The sequence below is a fragment of the Charadrius vociferus genome, unplaced genomic scaffold, assembly GCF_000708025.1.
Source record: "Charadrius vociferus isolate BGI_N301 unplaced genomic scaffold, ASM70802v2 scaffold7, whole genome shotgun sequence".
NCBI classification, from domain to species: Eukaryota; Metazoa; Chordata; class Aves; order Charadriiformes; family Charadriidae; genus Charadrius; species Charadrius vociferus.
In genome coordinates this window covers 4,849,207-4,871,076 of record NW_009649308.1, presented here as the reverse complement: position 1 = coordinate 4,871,076, position 21,870 = coordinate 4,849,207, and the positions used below count along the sequence as shown (strand labels likewise).

At 37.0% G+C, this 21,870-nt stretch overlaps 1 protein-coding gene across 1 annotated transcript in view; it reads right to left on the bottom strand.

Moving 5' to 3' along the window:
* Positions 1-7,857: 7,857 nt before the first annotated feature.
* LONRF3 (LON peptidase N-terminal domain and ring finger 3) overlaps positions 7,858-21,870 on the bottom strand; it is a 15,725-nt gene continuing 1,712 nt past the window's right edge. Inside the window, exons 2-12 of the mRNA XM_009889329.1 lie at positions 21,093-21,211; positions 20,371-20,493; positions 18,216-18,371; positions 16,571-16,811; positions 15,798-15,888; positions 12,456-12,570; positions 11,907-12,028; positions 11,086-11,244; positions 9,883-10,045; positions 9,065-9,214; positions 7,858-8,302 (exon numbers count right to left, since the gene is read on the bottom strand). Of these exons, the coding sequence (XP_009887631.1) occupies positions 8,144-8,302; positions 9,065-9,214; positions 9,883-10,045; positions 11,086-11,244; positions 11,907-12,028; positions 12,456-12,570; positions 15,798-15,888; positions 16,571-16,811; positions 18,216-18,371; positions 20,371-20,493; positions 21,093-21,211 (1,598 nt within the window). The 3' untranslated portion in view covers positions 7,858-8,143. The remainder of the gene's footprint in view (positions 8,303-9,064; positions 9,215-9,882; positions 10,046-11,085; positions 11,245-11,906; positions 12,029-12,455; positions 12,571-15,797; positions 15,889-16,570; positions 16,812-18,215; positions 18,372-20,370; positions 20,494-21,092; positions 21,212-21,870) is intronic.

Genomic DNA, 21,870 nt, shown 5'->3' with positions numbered 1-21,870 from the left:
GGTACATTCAGTACTAATAGTCACAGTACAAATCATTGACTCATCCAAGGAAGAGCCTGAATAACAATTGCTTTGTTGAACTAACCTACAGTCTAAATTGTGATGTTCAGCATTCACATTTTCTAGACTGTCTGCAGACTTGCTAAAATCCTTCCACATTATCGTGTCATCTATTACCATGTATTCTACTCATGATAAAACCTCCATGTGGATAAGACTGAATTTCTAATGTGTCACAGAGAAAGCTATTTATTACTGGCATTACTGTTTCAAAAATCTTTCTGTAGCTCATAGAAAACACAAAAAAGGCATGTGCTTGGTTTTCTTTTCCATCACATAATACAGTATAAGTCAGTTATATAAATAAAGTCACTTACATAAATAGCTTAATTCTCCTTTCATTTATGGCATTATAAATCAAGAGCAGATCTACTGAAACAAAAGATGTTACACTGGCATAAAACCGGTATTGACAGCATGTGTAGGCTTTCGTTATATAGATTCTTTCAGTATTTTTTCTGCTGTAACAGCTTGAAAGCCATCTTATCATAGGATGTAAATTGTTCAGTACCTGGCAGCTGAAGACCAGTCTTCATAGCAGTCAGTGTTCTCTTTCTCAGGTAGCTTCTGTGTATTAGGTTTTGGTATCAATATACAATTTATCTGGTTAGTTAAAAGCATAACATTTCTGGTAAAGAAGACCTGATGACATTACTGTTTACTAGTAAGCATGACTTAATCTGTTCTTCTGTTGTGTAGTTTTTGGAGAACTTGGTATTAGTGACTGATAATAAAAATCTGTTTGAAAATTAGAAATACATTTTAAAAAAAAACAAGTCCAGCCCTACAATAGTTTAATAACAGTTTCTATTCTTCCTTCATCTGTACATGTGGCCAAGAGGATGACAGATAGCATATCTTACATTGCTAATGGTTGTGATTAGTATGGAGTAAAGACCAGTCAATCCATGCCTGCTACAGCAGAAGCTAAATAAATTAAGAAGTCAGCTACATCTTTTGAAAGTAAGTGTTGCTGTACCTTTCACTCAGCCATAGAGAACCACAGCGCATTAAGAGATGTTCCAGGATTTTGTGGCATCTCATTCCCAGAATAAAAAGCATATTACAGCTGAATGACAAAATTTTCAAAGCTGTGGCAGGTAACGGCCAGGAATGGTTGTGTGGCATGCCCTTCCCTTTGCTCAGCATGGCACACCGTCATGATACAGGCCCCAGCGAAGTCAGCGCAGGTTCTTGTGTCGGAAACTATAGCAGGAAGAAGAGGCTGACTAGAATAAGTAGTGTCCCTTGAACTGCTTTACATGATAGAGATCATTAGCAGTTCTGGATGATCGTTTTAATATGAAGCATTATATAACTGTAGATGACTTTGGAATATTTCAAATATCATTTGAATAAATTTGTTATAAAATAAGAACACAGTGAACAAGTAGTTGGGAAATAATTTGTTATCCCATATTTGGTTTAAATTTTCTCTGCTTTATACTGCATCTAAACACCACTTTTTAATAACCATTCTTAAAGCTTTCAAAACTAAAATCACAACTTAAAAGGAATAGTTTAAATCAACGTGTTCCCAAGCAAAGCTTCAGTCTTCACTATTTACTACTTCCCCATGGAAAAGCACTTCAACAAAAACACTTCCTCTACTCAGAGATAAATGTATTTTGTTCTAGAAAACAGCAGTCTTGACATAATTAGCTGTTGGCTTACCATATACAGTCTTAGCCTCTGCCCTGGATTCTAAAATAAATACAGGGCCTGAACAAGCTTACATAAGAGACCAGCAAGCCAACCTCCACTACCAGAGGTGGCTGGGACTTCAGCAGCAAGTCACAAGCATGCCACATCTTGCTTAAATGACAAGGAAAAACAAGCAGCCCATACATATGTAACTTCCAAAAATTTTGGCAACTCTTCCACGTTTTTAGTAGAATAGATATGGAGTGTCACTACCCTCAATATTAGGTTTATGAATAAAACTATTCTCTAGCTTTTTCTATAAAGTTAGAGTTTGAAAATCCTATGGAACTTCTTGTTAAGGGTCTTCAATGAAAATAGTCCTTTCATCACCTCACAGACACAGCTTAAATGCTGCATGGATTCATTCTTACCTGAGACTGTAAATGAAAAAGCATCCTGATTATAGTTTTAAATCACAGAAACCTGTACAGCAAACAGTAATGCATAAGAGGTACCAAAGTCCAGAGAAGTGCATAGTACTGCTCTAAGCCAGGCCCTCTTCCGTTCCCATTATTCTTACTTTACTACAGCAAAGAAGGGAAAAAAAGCACTTTATATCCTTTGCAAATAATGTTTAGACAACTTCATTTCTATGGTTTGGTTCCTTCACATCAAGTGTTGTTGTGTGACTGCAGGATCTAGAATTTGCTCTTTGTTCCTTTATCTAGAACACCTAAAAAAGCAGCTCGTGTAATATTTGTTCACCCCTGTAGTTCTTTGTTATGCAAGGCAAAGAGTAAAGAACACAAAAATTTTAATTAGCAAACAACTCTCCACACAGACTTTGTTGGTACAACATAGTTATAAGTACATCTACAAACACATACAGGTTCTTTGGACTATGATCTTTTTTTAAAATATATTTTATATGACAATGTGAACAAATCTGGAAAAAACAAATTACTTCAACCTTACGTAGAGGTAGCTGAACAGTACTCTGTTCAGTGATATGAGAGTATAACTTAAGTTTCATTTCAAGTTCATTACAGTGCACAAAAGGATGTTTTACAAACAAATGGAATATACAAGTCCACAAAACTTTGTATTTAAAATGGCTTGATAGATATATTTCTGGCACTCTTGTAACCACATAGCTTGATGGAATTAAATTGGACAAGTATATGGTGCCAAATTAAGACATCTTACACAGATACTCTTTTGCTCCTCAGTTTTCCACTTCTCCCATTCCTCACCAGGGAATTATAGAAGCTATTACATTGTTTTTGCTACACTTCTGCTCTGTAAACCTTTGTTCTGCAAATTGAATGTAAAGATTTAAAGGTGCATATGTTTATATTTATAAAATATATGGCTATGACTCTATTAAAAAGCTCAAGAATGGCAATAACAGAATACAGGCACTTCTATGTGAGGGTTACTTTAGACCTTATGAAACTCCAACATTAGTAAGCACTTCACACGATACCTGGATGAGTAAGTCAATGTAATAGTTCAGTTTTTTATTATCCACCATTTAAATCCTGTCTAAGCAGATTAGTTTCTTGTACCCAGACAATATTTATTTAGCAAAGTGTTTCAAAATAGTGACTTTGCTGAAACTACCATTTTTCTGTAGCTATAAGACTTTCATTTATTTACTGGGCTTTGGAATAAACCCCAGATCCTAAACTACGTGCTGTAACTACCAGTTACGAGTCAGGTTGTGAAGCTGACAAATGAGAACTAAGCAAGGGCTGAAAGCAGGGTTTGAGTTCATCTGATGTAGGATGTGGGGAATGGGGAGCACTACCCTAAGTGCATATAGTTCCACTGGGGTTTTATGCACAAGAAAACCGTAGTTAATTTACACTTTTTTTTTAAATAAGAGTTTGTGAACATGTTCTCCATTCCTAAACACCACATTTAAATATAAGTCCTGTCATTAAACACCAGTAAAACTTCAGCACCAAGTAAGAAACCATTAAGAGGAAAATTCTTCACAAGGAGAACAATCAGCCATTGGAATAATCTGCCCAGGGAAGTGGTGGATTCCTCATCATTGAACACTTTTAAGATTCAGCTGGACAGGGAGCTGGGCCATCTTGTCTACACCGTGCTTTTGCCAAGAAAGGTTGGACCAGATGATCTGTGAGGTCCCTTCCAACCTGGTATTCTACAATTCTATGAAAAGACGATCTAAAACAAAACGTAGTTTTATAAAGCTCTTTCTCTACAGCACAGATTAAGCCAGACCTGCTACATCCAAATCCATATGATTATTTTTTTTTAAGATTAAAATAATCTTTGGATTAAGAAATACATGGTTCAGGTGTTCTGTTAGTAGGTAGTCATACAGGACAGAAGGATAGGCCAAGCAATAGGTCAGTCACTCAGTATGACAGCTGGTATCTCTTATTGCTACAAGGTAATGGAAGATAAGATATCTCCATTTAAAATAAAAAAAGAACTTTCACAGCTAACACCAGAATGTCACTTAAGACTTCGCATGATAATGGCCTATCACACAATTTTATCATGTCATTATTGAAACTACTGAACTACTTTTGCACAACTGTGAGTTCACTGTCAGGTTTCATGATTTTTCCTGATTAATCCAGTCCTGTCTCAGGTTTACTTTCAACTAAGTCAAGATAGCCAAGACAACAGCTATTTTCATGGAAACATATCCCCTTAAGTTATTGCTAGACAAAGGAGCACATAAGACAAAGCAAAGTTAGAGTGTCATAACTTTCTATATAGGGGAATGAAAAATTAGTATTACTTCCTACAGAAAACTTCTGACTGCTTTTAATTAGAAACCATATAATGTATATGTACAGGGATTTGGAAAGGTGATACATTAAAATAAATAAAAAAGACTGGCTGTATTTTGTTAAATACTTCACTTACAGAAAAGTGAAGATATTTCAGATTAACTAAACCATATCTTACAAATACAAGTCTAAAACTTTCAAGAAGTCTCTGGGAGATGTTTAGGTGATATTGCTCAGGAGACTGACACTTATAGTTTGATCTATTCTTGGTTCCCTCTCCACCCCTGTTACAGCAGACTTGTTTTTTGTATTCCCTCCCCTCCCTTTTTTTTTTTTAAAGGGGGACTGATCACATTTCCTTGGAAATAAAAAATTCTATTGATTTAGTAATCCTAACTCCGTGATCTAGGGTCAATGGAAATTAACGTCTTTGAAGAACTAGGAAGAAGCCTATGCATTACTTATACCCTCACAACAAAGATTAATCAATACTTCCAGCCACATAGGAAATAAAAAAAAAATCATGACTCAAATTTGTAACAGATGAGCAAGTCTGGTTTATGGGACTGGGTTTGGGGTCTAGAAAAAAATGTGAGAAGCTTAAATCAAATACTCCCCCAATTAGTATTTTATCTGATCAATGCTGTTTCTATAATTAAAGTGAAGGTATTTTTAAATCTGTTCAGCTGTTTATTCATGCCTGTAATAAATGTTGCATTTACATCCTTGCACTGATTAATACAACTGAAAAGAAAAATCAGCAATGCTGTGGCATAACTGGAAGATTTTTTTTTTTAAACCTCATTACTGAAACTTTACCATCTCAACTCGCTGAAGGCTAAGGCTACTCCTTGCCCAGCTTTTCCTGGACAGGTTTGTGTTCTCTAGTAGATCTGTTTCTCAAAATTTTTTTTTCCTTCTGATGGAACTCGCAGACTTTAGCCATTAATCTAGGATGTGTGGCCATAGAGTAGTCCCAGACAGAATGCTACTGTACATGTACAGATCAAATTTCTTGATGTGTTCAATTTGTTGTGCATATGCAGATCAACTGTATGCATTCCATGCAGTAGGTCCAGTGTTTCCACAATGCAACAAATGCACTGGGCATTCATGATACAGGGCATGTACACAAGTTTCTGCTTAGGAATTGTGGCAGCTTTACTCAAGGCTAATAGAAAAGACAATATTCGCTTTTAAAATCAAGGATTCTTTCCATGCCAATTTCTCAAGCAACAAAATAGGCAGAATATGAGTATGCAGAAGGCCTAGCATGCAGGATAAAAGAACAATGACAACAGTGAGAAAATAGTTTAAAACAGATATTTAAGGTCCTTTTCTCACAGGTAAGAGTAACAAAGTGACAGCTTTTTTTTTTCTATGGGAGCAATATGGGCCCCTTATGTTTGCAATAATACATAACGGTTTAAGGAAGAATTGCATTTAATGCAGCTTCACTTCCAAACAAGTTGAAATCACCTCATTATTGACTTATGAAGACAAATGCCATAACAGGTGTCAGCCTCCATACACTTGTTAACTGTTCAGAACACATATGCATTTCTAGATGTTGTTTACAGAAAAGCATGTGAAGTACCACCTATGGAAGAAGTGCAGCAATCTAGCAGTAGGAAGTTGTAGCATTTCTAGAGTAGCTCAATGCAAACACAGGATATGCATTCCCATTGCATCACAAGGTTGAAACATCTTTGTCTTCCATTCATTTCTTTGGTACACTTATGGAAAAGTTCTATAGAATTTAACAAGAGGGAGAACAAAGGTAGTTTCATGGAAATTTAACAGTATGGAAATTAACTGATAAGTATTTCTGATGAGATGATGATGGAAAAACACATGGAAAATTGACAGTAAGTTCTGCCGCATTTTTTCAGACAGGCATGGAATGGCAGAGGGCTGCCCTGGGTAAAAAAACCAAAGAAAGTTGTAGCATTCCATAACATACTCAATTCAATCTATTTTTTGCCACTGGAAAGGAAAACAGTAGCTTAGAATAAAAGGCCCAGTTCTGCTTACATTGAAATCAGTGAAAGTCAAAGTCAGATGGAGGCAAGATCAGTCCCATAAGGTGGCACACTGAAAGCAATAACAGCAGCAAAACAAATATATGAACTGTTGATTTAAAAAAAAAAAAGCAAACCAAAAAACCTCAAAACCAAGATACTTCCTATTCTCATTTCTGCCCTATTTTTACCTGCTTTATAGCTCAAAGTAATCACGCTAAAATTCACTTGTTTTCCTTGGGAGTTAACTATTATTAGCAACACTACCCAATCTCTTAAGAGAAATGCAATGGCTGGGTAGAGATTTGAAGCTAACAGAAACCTGAAAATTGGGGTGAAATAAATATCATTTATTACAACATATTCCTTCTCACGCGACACAAACTGCCCTCTGAGTCCTACAGTTCAAAATAACTCCACCCTCCCCCCCATACACATACTCCAAAGCCAAATCCCACCAAACAAAAGAAATAAAACTGATCTTAATAGCAACAATAATTGATGAAAAAAAAAAGTTTCTGTAGTAACTAACAATGAAATGATACCAGTACTTCCAGTTTTCTTTAGGAGAAGCCACTTTTCATCTATTATGGCTCTTTCTTTGCAGTTGTTTGTAGCCATTATCCATTCTTGCTAGAAAGAGTTCAGATAGAAATTCAACTCCAAGTTATTATCTGTTCTGTGAAAAATTAGGGATAGATCCTTCTGTCAGCACTATGGCCAATTCCCACTGACATCAACTGATCAATACTTGAATTTACCCAGGCACTTTAACACTCATGCTTAAGGTTAAGTATGTGCCTGACTGTTTTGTGGTATCAGGAGCCTAGCTGCAAGCATAGGATCAAGCTCCAACAACTGTGCTTGAATCATCTCAGACATAATCTGTGTATTCAAAGACTTCATGGCCGGCTGTTTCAGGGGGGAAAAAACAAAATCCTTCTTAGGCTACAGTAGAACTGGGGATAGGTAGAAAAACATTCAAAGTACTTGAACACAAATATCTGAAAAATTACCAAAGCAGTTGCTTGTGCACCGCTAGAATCATCATTTTGCCCCCAGTCATAAATACAGGGTAAAAACACTATAAATAAATAGAGCAGCTCACTTTCCTTTAGATAATGAATACATAAATAATATACATTTTGAAACAAAAAATCATAGTGCAAAAATAAATTATCAAACGGAAGTTGTGAACATTATTTTACACAATGCTATAAAACCTGAACCATTTAGAATAAAAGACTTTGCAGTTCACTGAAATAATGCATTAACATTATTATTTCTGCTTCACATTAAACTGCACAGTTTATCCTTTATCCACTAAAAAAATAAAAATAAAATAAATTAAAAACCCCTTAAGCTTTTTAAAAGGTTTATGGCAAACAAGATCACTTTTTGTTCTATCACATTTTGTTATTAATTTAGCAGTGCAGTGATTGAATAATCATATCAGAGTTCCAAATGGAAACTATTGAAGTATCCATAAACATCCCTTGCTCTTTATAACTCATTTTCTTTGAAATTCAGGCTTGAAACATCCCGACACTCAAATCTGTAAGACATTATTGCAGTTAGATGAAGTTACAAGAGACAGTCTACAGTCAAGTACTGTGGGAGACTTCACAGCTCTCCTTCTCACCATCACCGTGATCTTGTACGGGACATGAATGTAAGGACACGTCTGATGCCATTCAAGCGGTCTTTGAGGGATTTCATGGCAAGGAAAGGGAGCTGAGCTCTGTTCTCAAGTGGAAGGACAGCGAGGACCCACCAGCACCAGGCTGGCCCGTTAGGGTTAGCCTGCAGTAAGGGAAAAAAAATAGAAGATAGGATACATATAGTTAGTAAGGTCTTGTTTTTGAAGATTTAACTTTGAAAATGCAGTATTTTGATAGCAATCTAGCAAGCATGTCATTTCATTGCCAACCTAATGGCTTGTGATAACAGGTTGGCTTGAAACAAATTACAACCAAGTTGCACCTTTCCTAAAAATAGGATGTTGAAGGCAGAAGATGCATTTCTATTTCTAGCAACAGTTTATAGGTCAGGCCTTCTAGTTTTGAGGCATTTTGTTGTGTTTTTTTTTTTTTAAATGTATTTTGTTCCTATGTTATTATTGACCAAGTTCTTTGGGATTCCTGCCTCCCTTCTTCATGCTTTGACATGACTTCATATTTAGTAACTGTTGTTATATTCTGTTATTTTAGGATCCCTACCATTTGCAGTCCTTGAAAAACAGTTCCAAGTTTCCTCTTGTCTATTTTCTTTCAGTCATTTAATTGGGGAAGTAGGCAAAAAGGCGTTTAAGTCTCCTGGGATTAATACAGTCGGTTAAGTAGTCTCAGGAAGTTACCAACATTAAATACGAGTTTTGTTTTTGTTTTTTTTCCCCTCACAACTGTGCTACCACTGGTGTATGGCAACATAACATAGATACTTAGCTTATGCCGGGTAAATGAAGAGTATTCATATTTTCATCTTAAAACACAATGCCTCCCAGCTTATCGGATATCCCTGCTATTTCTGTCCCTGAAAGTTACATAAGCCACTGATTCTGGATACCTGTGGGTCAGGATCCTTAGCTGGCATTGGACCAAAATGACTGAGAATTCGACTTTTGAGTGCTTGCTTGAGGGAGTTAAACCACATATATGCCTGATCATAGACAGAATCGTGGAGAACAAGTAATGCAGCATACTCCTGTCCTTGAACCTGAAATGAGTAAAGAGAGGGGGAAGGTTACTGTTAGTTCAGTCTGCATGTTGGGGAAGGTACAACATTCACTTTTAGGATTTTCTGGCTGGGTAGGGGAAATAAAGAAGCATGCCAAAATAGTTCTGGGATAAATCCTGAAAGCTCATTTGGTGTCCCCCATTCTGCTCCCCCATCTATCAAATCCTTCACTTTCTTACCCTATATTCTGAACCAAAGATACCTATTTGCAGAACAAGCACTTTCTGGATTGCTACATGAAAAAACCTTTACATAATCATCATACAACACAAAAGATTACGCAAAGCTTTCCTTTTTTTTAAATTATTAGCAGCTCCTCAAAGTAGATATTTTATCTTCCCATTGTATACCAAAAGCCCCCAAAACTGCAGTTATTCTGTCCAGAAGAGTGGTAAGATCTCATCCTGGATTCACTTAGTTTTGTGTTCTGCTAAAAACCTCTAGGAAAAACACTCTTCGGTATAAGGAAAGTGTGTGTGCATGCTTGTGGTAAATAGCATGTTTCCCATCTTTAACCATGAGCAGTTAGTAAATACCACAAATTTGTTTTACTAGAAACTGTTTTACAAAAAAAAGAACTTGCTGAAAGCATACATGCTTTGAATTTCACAAGTAATACAGTTTAAATGCAATATTTCTAAATTTACCTTTTGATCCTCAATGTACTCAATATCGGCTGTATTATAGCCATCACGCTGGCTGTGCTGTATCACCTTAAATCTCCTCTTGCCTATGCTGTCTACAACAGAGCGACCATCAGCAAAGAATTCAACATTTCTTATCTCCAGAATGCAGCCATAATCTGCAAACCTATTAAAATCAGAACAAAAGCAAGTAAACAAGTCTTATTCTCTCCACCCTTAGTTCCACAAAACTGCCATACAGCCAGTCGCTACCACAAAGGTATTTACCAGTGTCAGCTAATTTCTATTGTTCACAGTACTGACCTGCTGTAGTTCAAATTATTCCACAATTGTTTTCAAAACTATCGGGAAGATTCAGGCTGTCTAATCTGATTAACACTAACTGCATGTTTTGGAATACAGGGAACTTCTTATGAAACAAAGTTATAAAGCTCAGAAGCACACTTGCTCCATAATCCTAATATGTTCAGTGAATTTTTACAGAAGAAAAAGTGCAATTCAGAATATTAGAATTATAGAAGGAATGTGAAATCTATAAAGAAAAAGGCTTTTCCACAATTTCAGTAGATTTTACTTTGTAGGTGTGTATTTTGTGTACATCGTATTTTTTATAGTGTATACATATCCTGTAGACATACACCATAAAAAGAAGGGAGGAAAGCTAAATACAGAGACAGACATTAAGACCAAGTTACCCTAGACTGACTGCAAATGGTTCAATGTAAATGCTCAGCCACACCTCATGAAGGTCCTGTTGTACCTCTGTGTCCTCCACTCTATTCAGAACAGTGAGGATATTAATGTATCCCATTCACTTAACTATTATTTTCATAATTTAAAAAAACTAAACCCAACACACCTTACTGCCATTTCAATTTGATTTCTTGTCCCAAAGCATTCAGCAGGTTTCAAAACAGTACAAAACACTTCATGTATTACAAGAGGTCTGCAGCTCAACTTTATATAATACACACTAGCTATGTGTGTTTCAAGAAAAACGGGCAGTCATATTAGTCAAAATCTAAGTGCTCAAGAGAGAAACTTTGGTCTTCTCAATGTCTTTAACTGGCATGATTAAGAAGAAACTTTCTCTCCTAGAAAATTATCACAGATATGAGAGCCATGGACTTTTCTGCACCTCTCCAAAGAGACTTGCTCCAGACTAAGTGGAGTACATCACATGGTCCGAGCATGCTGCTCACTCACCCCTTTACAGGGTCACTGATGCACATCCCAAATTGTTTGGTGCCAGTCTCCATGCACCTTCGAATCATCAGGCGATAACATGGCTCAAAGATGTGCAAAGGGCATGGGACTGTAGGATAAGCCATTGTGCAGACAAATATAGGAACATTCTTATTTAGGCTGTAAGAAAGAAAAAACAAATCAGATACGATATTTGACTAAACTAATGACAAGGTATAAAATACATTTTATGCAATAACATTCTTTAAAATTATGGTATCTTTAAATAGAAGTTATAACATCTTTAAAATAAAATTCTTAATGAAGTAAAAACTGAAATTACTTTTCCCCTTAATTGAACAGATATTATGGAAAGCTATATACCACTTACCGGCAGAAGAATTCAGTTGTGCTTTCTGGTTTTGCTAGTGAGAGCATTAATGCATCTCTATTATTGCTTTTATTTACTTCATTTTCCTTAATCCCATTTCTTCCCTACCCAGTACCTTCCAACCCCCAGCCTGTGAGACTACTTCCACCTATTGTCTCACTCTGTGGCTTTCATGGAGAGCCACTGAAAGCAACCACGTTGCTTTATACTTTGTTTATAAAACAGCCTTCTGCATTTCTTGTACTTCTGTTTGTCATTTAGCACAGTACCCAGTTTTTATGCTAACTCAAAGCACAATTTCACCTGGATCCTGTTCTCTTTGAAATCACATGATAACAAGAAAGAAGTTCCTTTGTCAGCATCTTAGCTTGTGTTCCACAGCAGCAGGAGCCATTCATCAGCTAACGGCAATAGTATTAAAGATTGGATTTTACATAAATGGATTACATACTTGGAAAGCTCTGCTATTTCCTCTTCATAAATCTTTCTTCTTTCAGTGAGTTCCTCTGGAAGATATCTAGCTATTAACTCCTCCATCAGTACTGTTTTACAGTACTTCCTCATAGCCAAGCACTGCAGTAAAAACACATGCAAGCAGTTATACATAATGTCTAGTGTTTCAAAATGTATGGTGCCTACGCACAAGGTAGTCATCTGTTAGCTCCATTTTCTTATGTCTACAGGAAATCAAAATGATCTTTTAAGCTTGAACTGCCACTGAAGAAATGTTTATCGAACCATTCCCTATGTTATGGGAATTATCTTGGGAAATCTGGGAAGTAAAATCACCTACAGGTTTTCTAAGTACAGGTCTGGCCCTAAGGTTTGAACAGTGGAGACTATCCATGCTTTATAAGTCACAAGAGCATTTTAAAAGCACATTCTTCATAAGTTATGTAATATTTCTTCTGAGTTGGGAAATATCAAAGGTTTCTGAAGGTGCTACTTGATCCTATCCTGTGCCCTTAAATTTACAATGAGAAAATCCAAGCATCATTACCTCTGAGAGCCCTTCTTTGCACAGGGGACATTTTGGGTTGTGATCCAGGCATCTCTCAAGACACTTGAGACAGAAGGTGTGTCCACAAGGTGTAGTGACAGGTTCATAGAAGAGCCTGGATTGGAAAATCCAAAACCAAAAAGACAACAATATCGTGTACCAAAGTAAAAGAAAAAGCTGCTACCAAAAAAAAGCTGTAATCATTCACTAACTTAACTATTGACTACTCCAGGGATAAAGTTGTTCCTTGCTTTTCATTTCTTCAACCAGCTTTTGTATTTATTCAGCTTACAGACTTTCTTATTGCCACTTAATGTGAAAGGCAGCCCATGAACTCTTATTTCAGTGAACATGAGAGAATATTGTCATAAACTTCCAACAAGCCAGGATTTAAATTTTCCTCTATGTGAGCAATATAAGCAGAAGTTGGACCATCTGACTTTTTCTAATGAAATTGAGCAATACTTGCACAACTATCATTGTGGAAATCATGTGATTACTTGTATGTGTAGAGCTAAGCGCAAAATAGCTATTTGCAGTAATAGCCCACGTAAGTGATTGCAATAAACTACTATTGCCAACTCTAATGTGGACTTGGAAAGCAGTTTTGTTGGAATAGACAGTTTTTAACCTTCAGATGGCTGCTTTTCTGGAAAGTGAGTGACATTAGGTTCATGTTTCATCTAGAAAATTATTTAAATATATAAGCCCAGGTATTCAAAGTATCATGGTATCTAATCTTTATCCATTTCAGATACCTCTGTGACACTTACTTTCATGTCAGGATTTTTTACTTATTCTGATTATGTGATACTGCAAAGTGATGTTTACTTGCCAATAAGTACCTTAAGGAAATGTAAATATGGAAGTTGTTGTTTGGGTTTTTTTTTTTTAAATAGAAAACAATCAAAACTAGAAATTAAGTTGTTTGGCATATACTGTATTTTACACCACAGTGTCCAAGCAGTTTAAGGTCTCAAACATAAGTCTAATTATACTTTAAGTGAATTAAGTTTAAAACATTACATTTTACCAAAACAGTACACTAAGTTCTATTGCACATGTGGAAATTATAAATATGTAAACCTACATTTATTAGCATCCTTAACAAGATGAGTGTGTTTAAGAACGTAATTGGGTCTTAACAAGATTGCCATAGCCAGTTTATTAAATGTCATTAGTTACTATAAATATTGACATTTAAGCAAGGGAACATATGAAGTAGTATCTAAAATACCACACCTATCTTATTGCAACTTGACTGTGTAATTGAAAAGCCTTGTCAATTGTTTCACGAACAGAAACCTCACAGCATCAAGGCTACCTTATTGCTTTAAACCATATAAAATACCAAATTCTGCAATGTTTTAATAAGCATTGGTTTACATACATAATTACTTAGTAATGACTTACTTGATTTGAAATGTTAGCATAAAGACAAGAAATGCCTGTTAAAATGCATGATTCAGCTCTAGCTCTCATAGAAGCCAGCAGGAGCTTGTTCCTAATGACTCTAAGGAGACCTGGACCAAGCCTTGTGACTTGCAGAAACATTATACACCACGATTTCTCATGACATCATTTTGAGCTATTGTAACAGCAGAAACTAAATATTCGCTCCTGCTGAGTAATGCTCCTTCATTTCTCACCAGTATGTTGCTTTGACTATTACTTTTTATTTTCTACTTGCTGCTGAAGTGAACGTAGATCAATAACATTTTGGCCACTCCATCAGACAAACAGGTTTAATAACAGCTCCTGCAGCTAATTGTGTACAGGTCAGTAGGTTACTAGGTAATTAGTCCAAAGTATCTCAGGATCCAAATCCCTAAAATACTTCTGAAGAACATGGCAGGAAATAATTATAATCAATCTGCATTAATTGCAAGAAAAAGATCTTGTGACAGCTTCCCTTAGCACAAGCCTTCATTGTTGTAGTGATGTTACAAAGCTACCATCTTTCTAGATGCAAGGCCTGTATTTGTGATTGCAATTACAAGATCAGCATCACCATCCTCTATACTGTAAGGGAATCTACAATCCTTGAGCTAATTCCTTCACAAATGTATTGTAGTCTGGCTGTTTCTGATTTAATATAGAGGATGAGGAAGTAGGGCTAATTAATTTTATTAAAAACATCTGAAAAATGCTTTGTGGACATAATGATCATAAACATACAGACTTATTAAAATCAGCTAAGACTAATTGTGTGGCTTTGTTAGAGGAAAGTTTTGCTCTTAGCAGTATCAAGTGTTTTGACAGCTGTATAAACTTTTGGAGCAGGTTTCAGCTGTAGGCAGGCAGAGGGAGAGGGGGCAGATCTGATTTATTTCAAGCAGAAGCGAATTAAACAACACAGCAGTTGTTCTCCCAAAGGTTTCAGTTTGTCTGAAATAAATTGAAGCCCCACCCCCTCCATACAAACAAAACAAAGCAAATCCAGACTTCTCAAAGCACAGGCCTTCAGAAAGAAATCCATCAAGAGGCTATCTGCTATTTAAGAATTTAAAGTATAGTGCAAAACTAACCCCAACATGCATTACTGAAATCTGGGTAATTAAAGAGACAAACCTAAGCAGCACTCACTGCAGAGGTCAAGACCCCTGTGAAACACCTTCCAAATATTTCCTTCTAAGTCACTGACAAAACCCCACATGTATATTTGACAAAGTTAGTGTTTTTTACAAAACAAGTAGCAAAATAGATGTAGTTGACAACTCCTACTGGTTTTATCAAGTCATTGCTGTCCCTGAGAATTAACTGTTGTTTAACAGGAAGAAGAGATGATCAAGGAAATGGAGCGATGGCCTTAGTAAATTAAGGAACACATCTCTTAAGCAATAGAGGAAAAACATGCTCTTGTTTGCTAAGATCCTCCTTATTGCAATAGCAGCAACAGAGTATTTTACATGCAAACTTGGAATAGTCATTGGATGTGGTCTCTTTAGCTATTTTGTGCATTATACATCATCATACACAGCTCTACAAATTCTAAAGGACAAACTGTGGCTTTGTGCACTATGTGTGTCAGTGGGTGGGCGTGTGGAAGTGGTGAGAGGAAATCTTTCAGACACCTTCATTAACACACTTAATCCTCACGTGACCTTACACATCCTTTCCCAAACAATTACTAGCCTAGAGCAGATCAGAAAATTCCTATTTATTATCAGCGTTCAGAACCAAAGGTCCAGAAATGCATCACTGGCATAGCTATTATAATAAAAACTAATTTCAAGTCAGAGGGAAAAATAAGTACCAAATAAGCTAGAAGATCTCTAGGTCATAAAGGAGAAAGAGATACAGCTTAAAAGCTAAAGACATCCATGAGAAAACAATGAATACCTCATACACAGGGAGCAGTCCAAATCTGATGGATCCACAAATTCAAATGGAGTATGTTGTCCAGTACTATTTCCCTTAGTATCAACTGTATCTATCAATAACAAAAAACATATTAATGTAATTGAACAGAACTTTGCAAACACAATGGTATTCTGTGTATCTAAAAGCAGTATCCGATATTTAAATATATATTGCATATATATGCAAGTTACTGAACCATTAACCATCATTACAATAATTTCTATGCAAAGCATCAAATTGAGCCTTGGCACAAATCAGAATACCTCCCCTTAATTTTGGTGACATTATACCAACTAACAGAGGGTTGAATTTAGCCTTGCATTAACAATTAATGTCAAAACATTTTTTATTAGCGTTGGAAGTCTAAAGTGAGACAAATTCTACTGTCATATAATTGTAAATACATCCCACAGCATGAAAACAAGGCCAGATATCATGAACAAACAGAATTTGTGCTTTTAAACAAACTTTTTTTAGTTGATCCATGTGTGACATTGATGTTCCTTGAAAGATTCAGAGCTCTGCTGATAAACAAAGACTTGAACCAACCTTCATAGCCCCCTTTTTAGACCAAGGTAATTTATTTCCCCACCCTCACACATACAAGAAGGATTCCACATCATGCCCTGATTGGGCTAAAGAAAACATAAAAGCCAATACGTAATTTAGACCCTCTTCCTTGAAGTTTTATAAGAGCAAAATTTCCACTGATTGCATGCCATGGAACTTAGCCTGTGTGTAATTAAACATACCTTTCTTCATCAGTTTGCAGGGTACCTCAGCATTTCGCATCTCTTCTGAGCAGCACTTCCTTTTCAGGAGACTGCACTTCTCAGAAATGAGAAAGGTAGACTCTGGCATGGAGGCGAGTTTGTTGTCCTCCTCCGAGCAGTCCTTTTTGCTCTCTGCAATTTGTATAGATTTCCTCAAACTACCAGAAGTTACATTTGGTTCCTCTTGAATGGGAAAACCCTTTTTCTGTTCCACATTTACCTGTGTGAAGAGAGGATTGACATTAGACCAATCTTCCAACAACTTGGTAAGGAAGAAAACCCCAAACCTGTCAAGTCTTTAATATTATGGATCACCAGGAAGGACTTTGTAGGTCAAGAAGCAACAGTTTGACAATTTCTGTGTCAGGGCCTGATTTTAATGAAAAAAAAGAAAGCAAACTATTTCCCACCCCCTGCCCTCCCCCCAGCCCCACCATGGCACTGAATATTATCAGCTTTTATGTGTGGCTTTACAGCTTGGTCATGAAACTTGATTCAGGCAGAAATGTGGCAAGATCTGAGGTTACATATATTGTTATCACTTAACCTATGGAAAAAATGCATATTGTTTATATCATAATGATGGTATCAACCATCAAAACAACCAAAACAATAAAAGTTTACTTTAAGGAAGCAGTACAAACACATAAAATTTACCACAGAAAAAAGGCTTCCTTTAGCAAGACAAATTTCTTTCGCAAAAGATAAAATGATCAGTCTTTATCCCATTATGGCTATAGAACAACCTGTGCAGCCACTACACAGGACATCACCTATCAGCTTGTCACATCAACTCCCTGGATGAAACTGAAAGCAGATACTGTGGACTGTGGTCAGGAGCTGTGGTGATGTGTATCATGCAGAAAGATGAGTGAACTTTCCCTTAAATGATTTCATGGAAGGGTCATACAAAAGGATTTCTTGTCAGAATATCCTAATAGCCTTTCCAGAAGGCAACGTCACCGATTGTTCTTATCAGTCTTAACAAGGCTGCTCAAAACTTGCCTTTTTTTTTTTTGTAAGGACTAGTGAGGTTTTCTCCTACACATACAGTATATGCAAAACCTACCCTCAAAGTTCAGGTTTCAGTGAAGCGAAAGTGGTCCTTGAAAACCCATGAATGTAAATAAACCTCTATAGCCATTTGCAAAATTATGTCTGTGAAACCAAACTTACGGAGTACCTAATGTGTGTTAGGTGGCTCTACAATAGGCTCTAAGCAGTGTACAGAATCTGAATGCAGGGTGATTTTGTCACTGACGTCGTCAGTTATAGTTCAAGCTGAAAGCCTAGATTTTAGCATTTCACAGCTTTTGAGGGTATCTCAATCCAATCTTCAGACTCCCTTCCCCACTACCAACTACTTGGAAGAGCTAAAGACCATTGCAGGAGTAGAACTCACTCAATTCTGGCATAAAATTTATCAGAACAACAGAGGACTTCTATTAAAAAAACAGAAGTCAGATAAAGAGACTTCAGTAAGTCACTCTTTTCCATCTTGTGAAACTCAGTCAAAATTTGAGAAAATATATCCTATCTCAGAGGTAAAAAGGAGAGAAGGCTTCCCAATGTGAACATAAAACACACAACAAATTAAGAACCACACATCAGACTTGATCTTTACCTTGAGCAACCTTTGTAGGTTATGGCTGGTGCCTCCAGATCCCACTGAATTTAGGAGATTCCCCTTTAATCTAGAGTGATGTGACAACAGCTGCAGGATATCAGGTAAGTGTTCCTGAGCATTTCCCGGGATGAGTGAAAACAAACTAAGTAGAAGCTGTGATATAAAACAAAATACTTCACTGCTTAGTTCCTTCCTTGCAACCTCTAAATGAAAAAGCAGGTAAGGGAATAGCTCAAAGAACCATCCCTGATTTTGTTAAAACCATTTAAAGAGCCCTTTAGACGAGGGTAAGAACAAAAAGTGCAAGAGCTAATGCAATATAGGCCAAACAGACAGCAAGAGACATTTTCAGAGTTAAATAAGCCCATAGTTATTAGCCATTCTCTGATGTGACACACACGTCTTTGTCCTCTTTGTCCTGCAGTTCAGAGCACACCAGAAATTACTAACATCTTAAATGTTTTTTGTTGCACATCAGAAGCTTTCACTGGAGTTTAGTACTACAGAGAGCACTCATCTCACAGGCTTAATCCAAGTTCAGTTAAGTAAATGTCTCTGATACTGTAAACTGTAGCTATTTTTAATTCACTTATGTGAGAATACAAAAAAATGTAGGCAGTAGAAAAATGCTATTTCATTTGCTACCAGAAAATAAGTGAATCCATTTCAAGTAGCAGCTTGTAGATACTTGTACAGCATAGCTTATCAGACAATTATTTAAGGAAAGAAACAGAGCTGAATGAAAGAGTCACACTTCAAAAACTAATTTCAGCATACTACTGAGGTGATCCTGCTGATGCCTGAGGAAACCACATGACAGCTAAGATTTCTTTTTAAAGCCAAAAAGGATTCCACAGGATCACACTATGTCAAAACTAACATGGGCAGACAGTTAATACAGGCAGAACATCACAGCTGCACCCAAAGAATTTGGTAAAATGTAGTATGTCATTGTTATGCAAACAGCCTTGGAAATGACCCAGTAGATTATTGCATCATGGATGAACTCTGTGTCTGATGAGTGCACGAGTAATTCTCTCAGTCATAAGAAGCCTAGTTTTTCTCAGAACCCCACTGCTCAGAAATTAGGTGTCTTGGATAAGGCTATTTGGAGTCTGAATTTAGAAGCATATCCATTTGTTCCTGTCCTTCTTGCTCTAGTGCACAGGAAGTCTCCCACTATGGCTATGAGAACAAATCATGACACAATGACAGTGAAAGACTGCATGGAACTCACTGCGGGGAGGGGAGGTGGGGGAAACCAACAAACTAACCCCCCAAATATCAGTTGTAAAAAACTCGCGGCAGATGGAAATCTCAACCATATACAAAATAAGATAAAAATTTGATTACATTACAGCCATCCAGGTTATACTCTCTCAGTTACCTTCAGGAACAGAGCTTTACTGTAAGAACTCTACTGTGCTTTTAGAAAGCTTTACGTATTACAGCACATGGAAACACCAAAAGTTCCCATCCCACCAGCAATGGAGAAAAGCATGAATGCACTGCCATAAAAGAAAATTCAGTATGAGGGGCTGCTACTGAAAAGAGCCTCACTGCAGATCCTTTTTGCTGCTTATATAGCATTAATTATTAGCAACGTTTAAAAACTACTTTAAAGCAGCTCTTCTATTGTTGACTGCTTCCTTCCACGCCTCCTTCACACACTGATACTCAGCGCTGCACGACTGGCAGTAGGAAGAGAGCTGCTGCTCCCAAGTGGAGTTTGATGGGTGCTGCGTGTTGCATTCTACCAGTCAATGGCCTGATACAACATTCAATAGCAGCTCCCCCTCTTCTGCGCTCTATCATTGGTAATACATTGCCAAGCTAGGAAACAGATTAGAAATTTAACTGTAGAGAATCACAATAGTCTGTAGGTGGCAATTATTAACAATTCAGTTTTACTTCAAATTTGCTGACTCCAACACCATGAGCAACTGTTACCACATAGTGTCCGCTAAGTATATTTTCTTGCTACCTCCCTATCTTCAAGTAAGCAATACACAACTCAAGTTTGAACAACAGTCTGGATTTATTTCTCCATCCAGCTCTTTGCAGTAGTAAGAGAGAAAGAGGGTAAGAGAGAAGAAAAATTCCTATCCTGCTTTATGAAAAGCCACTGAAAACAATGATTTAGGGAACTTACCTTTTGTGCCTCAGACTTGGCCGTCTTGTTCCCAGTATCTAGAGCAAGGCAGAACAGAAACTCTCTTAAAGCTTCTTCTGTTTTCCCCAGATTAGCTAATGCTTGTCCTTTCCTTAGGTGACCCTGAAATGAAACACATCCATAGTTGCAGCTTTTGCTCTTTTGTCATAAGAATATGTAATAAAACCAAGATGAAATTACAAAAGATCTTTCCAGAGAAGAAAAAGTTAAGCAGGGAGAATCACTATAACCATCTCATACTTAGACACCAGCAGTGTTTGGTTTTTTTTTAACCACAATGGTCTTGAAAACTCTTAGAACTAGGATGTTCTCTAACTCAAGCAAGTATGATTTGCATAGCACCTAAGCCCAACTGATCTCTGAGAAGTTGACTTCCCATACATTAATCCCCTAAAATAGTAATCACATCCTTATAGAATGATATAAGCACAGCACTAAATTTTTTTAGAGAGAGTCCATGAACTTGAGATTCATCCAGGTCAAAGACAGTAGCGTTAGCTCATCCTCTAGGATTATCACTCTCTTCCTTCACCTCAGGAAGCTCAAGAATATCATGGTTAAATGCCTGTAAGTCACAGAAGTCCAAGAAGTTACAGGACGTAAAGCCTCCCTCAGATTCAGCTGTCTGAATGCTCTAATGGTTTTTCTACCAGGGCACCATCAGGGCTTTAAAACAAAGTACAACCGGAGTCAAAACTTACTTTCAACCAGTATGGCTGCAGTCTGCATGCTGTTTCTGCATCATGCAATGCATCTTCACAAGCTTTCAAAGTAGAGTTAATCTGGGACCGGTTGCTGTATAATAAGTGGTCATTTGGAGCTGTAGAAAACAGAAAAATTGGTTGATTAAAGTAAATTAAAAGTCAGTTACATAAGCTTAATACCTTTTTTTTATTTTATTTTTTTTTAAACCACATGTTGGTGCTTCCAAGTTGTACAAACCCACAAAATATCTAGTCTTTAAATAACTATGTACTAACTGAAATCTGGAAACCTCTCTGGGCAACTCCAGACGAAGTGTCAGCTCTGTATTATATAACTGCAGGGAACATTGCATAAATAAATGCTGAGACGCTCACACAATAAATTACCAGCCCTGACTGGGGATCAGATGGTTGATAGAAACACACAGGCGACATTTAAGGTGGCAAGATGAACACTGTCATAGGGCAGGGAGGAGTTTCAAAATTTTTTAGTATCAAAAGTTTTTAAATGGTACATAAGGCTCTTTTCGTGCCACAGCTCAACACAGGAATCGGGTAAAGCCGTCTCATAGTGACACACGCTGCGCGTTGTAGCATCAAGACATAACGTGTGCTGGGTTAAGGCTGTGCGCTTTTGTTTGGAATACTCTCGCATTTCAACGAAACTCTTACAGTAATACCTCGCCTTTAATTCCCACTCATTGCGCGCGGCGTTAGTTGCTTTTCCTCAAACCCGCTGAAAACGGCCGCAGCTGAAGTTTTCCCTGCCCGGACC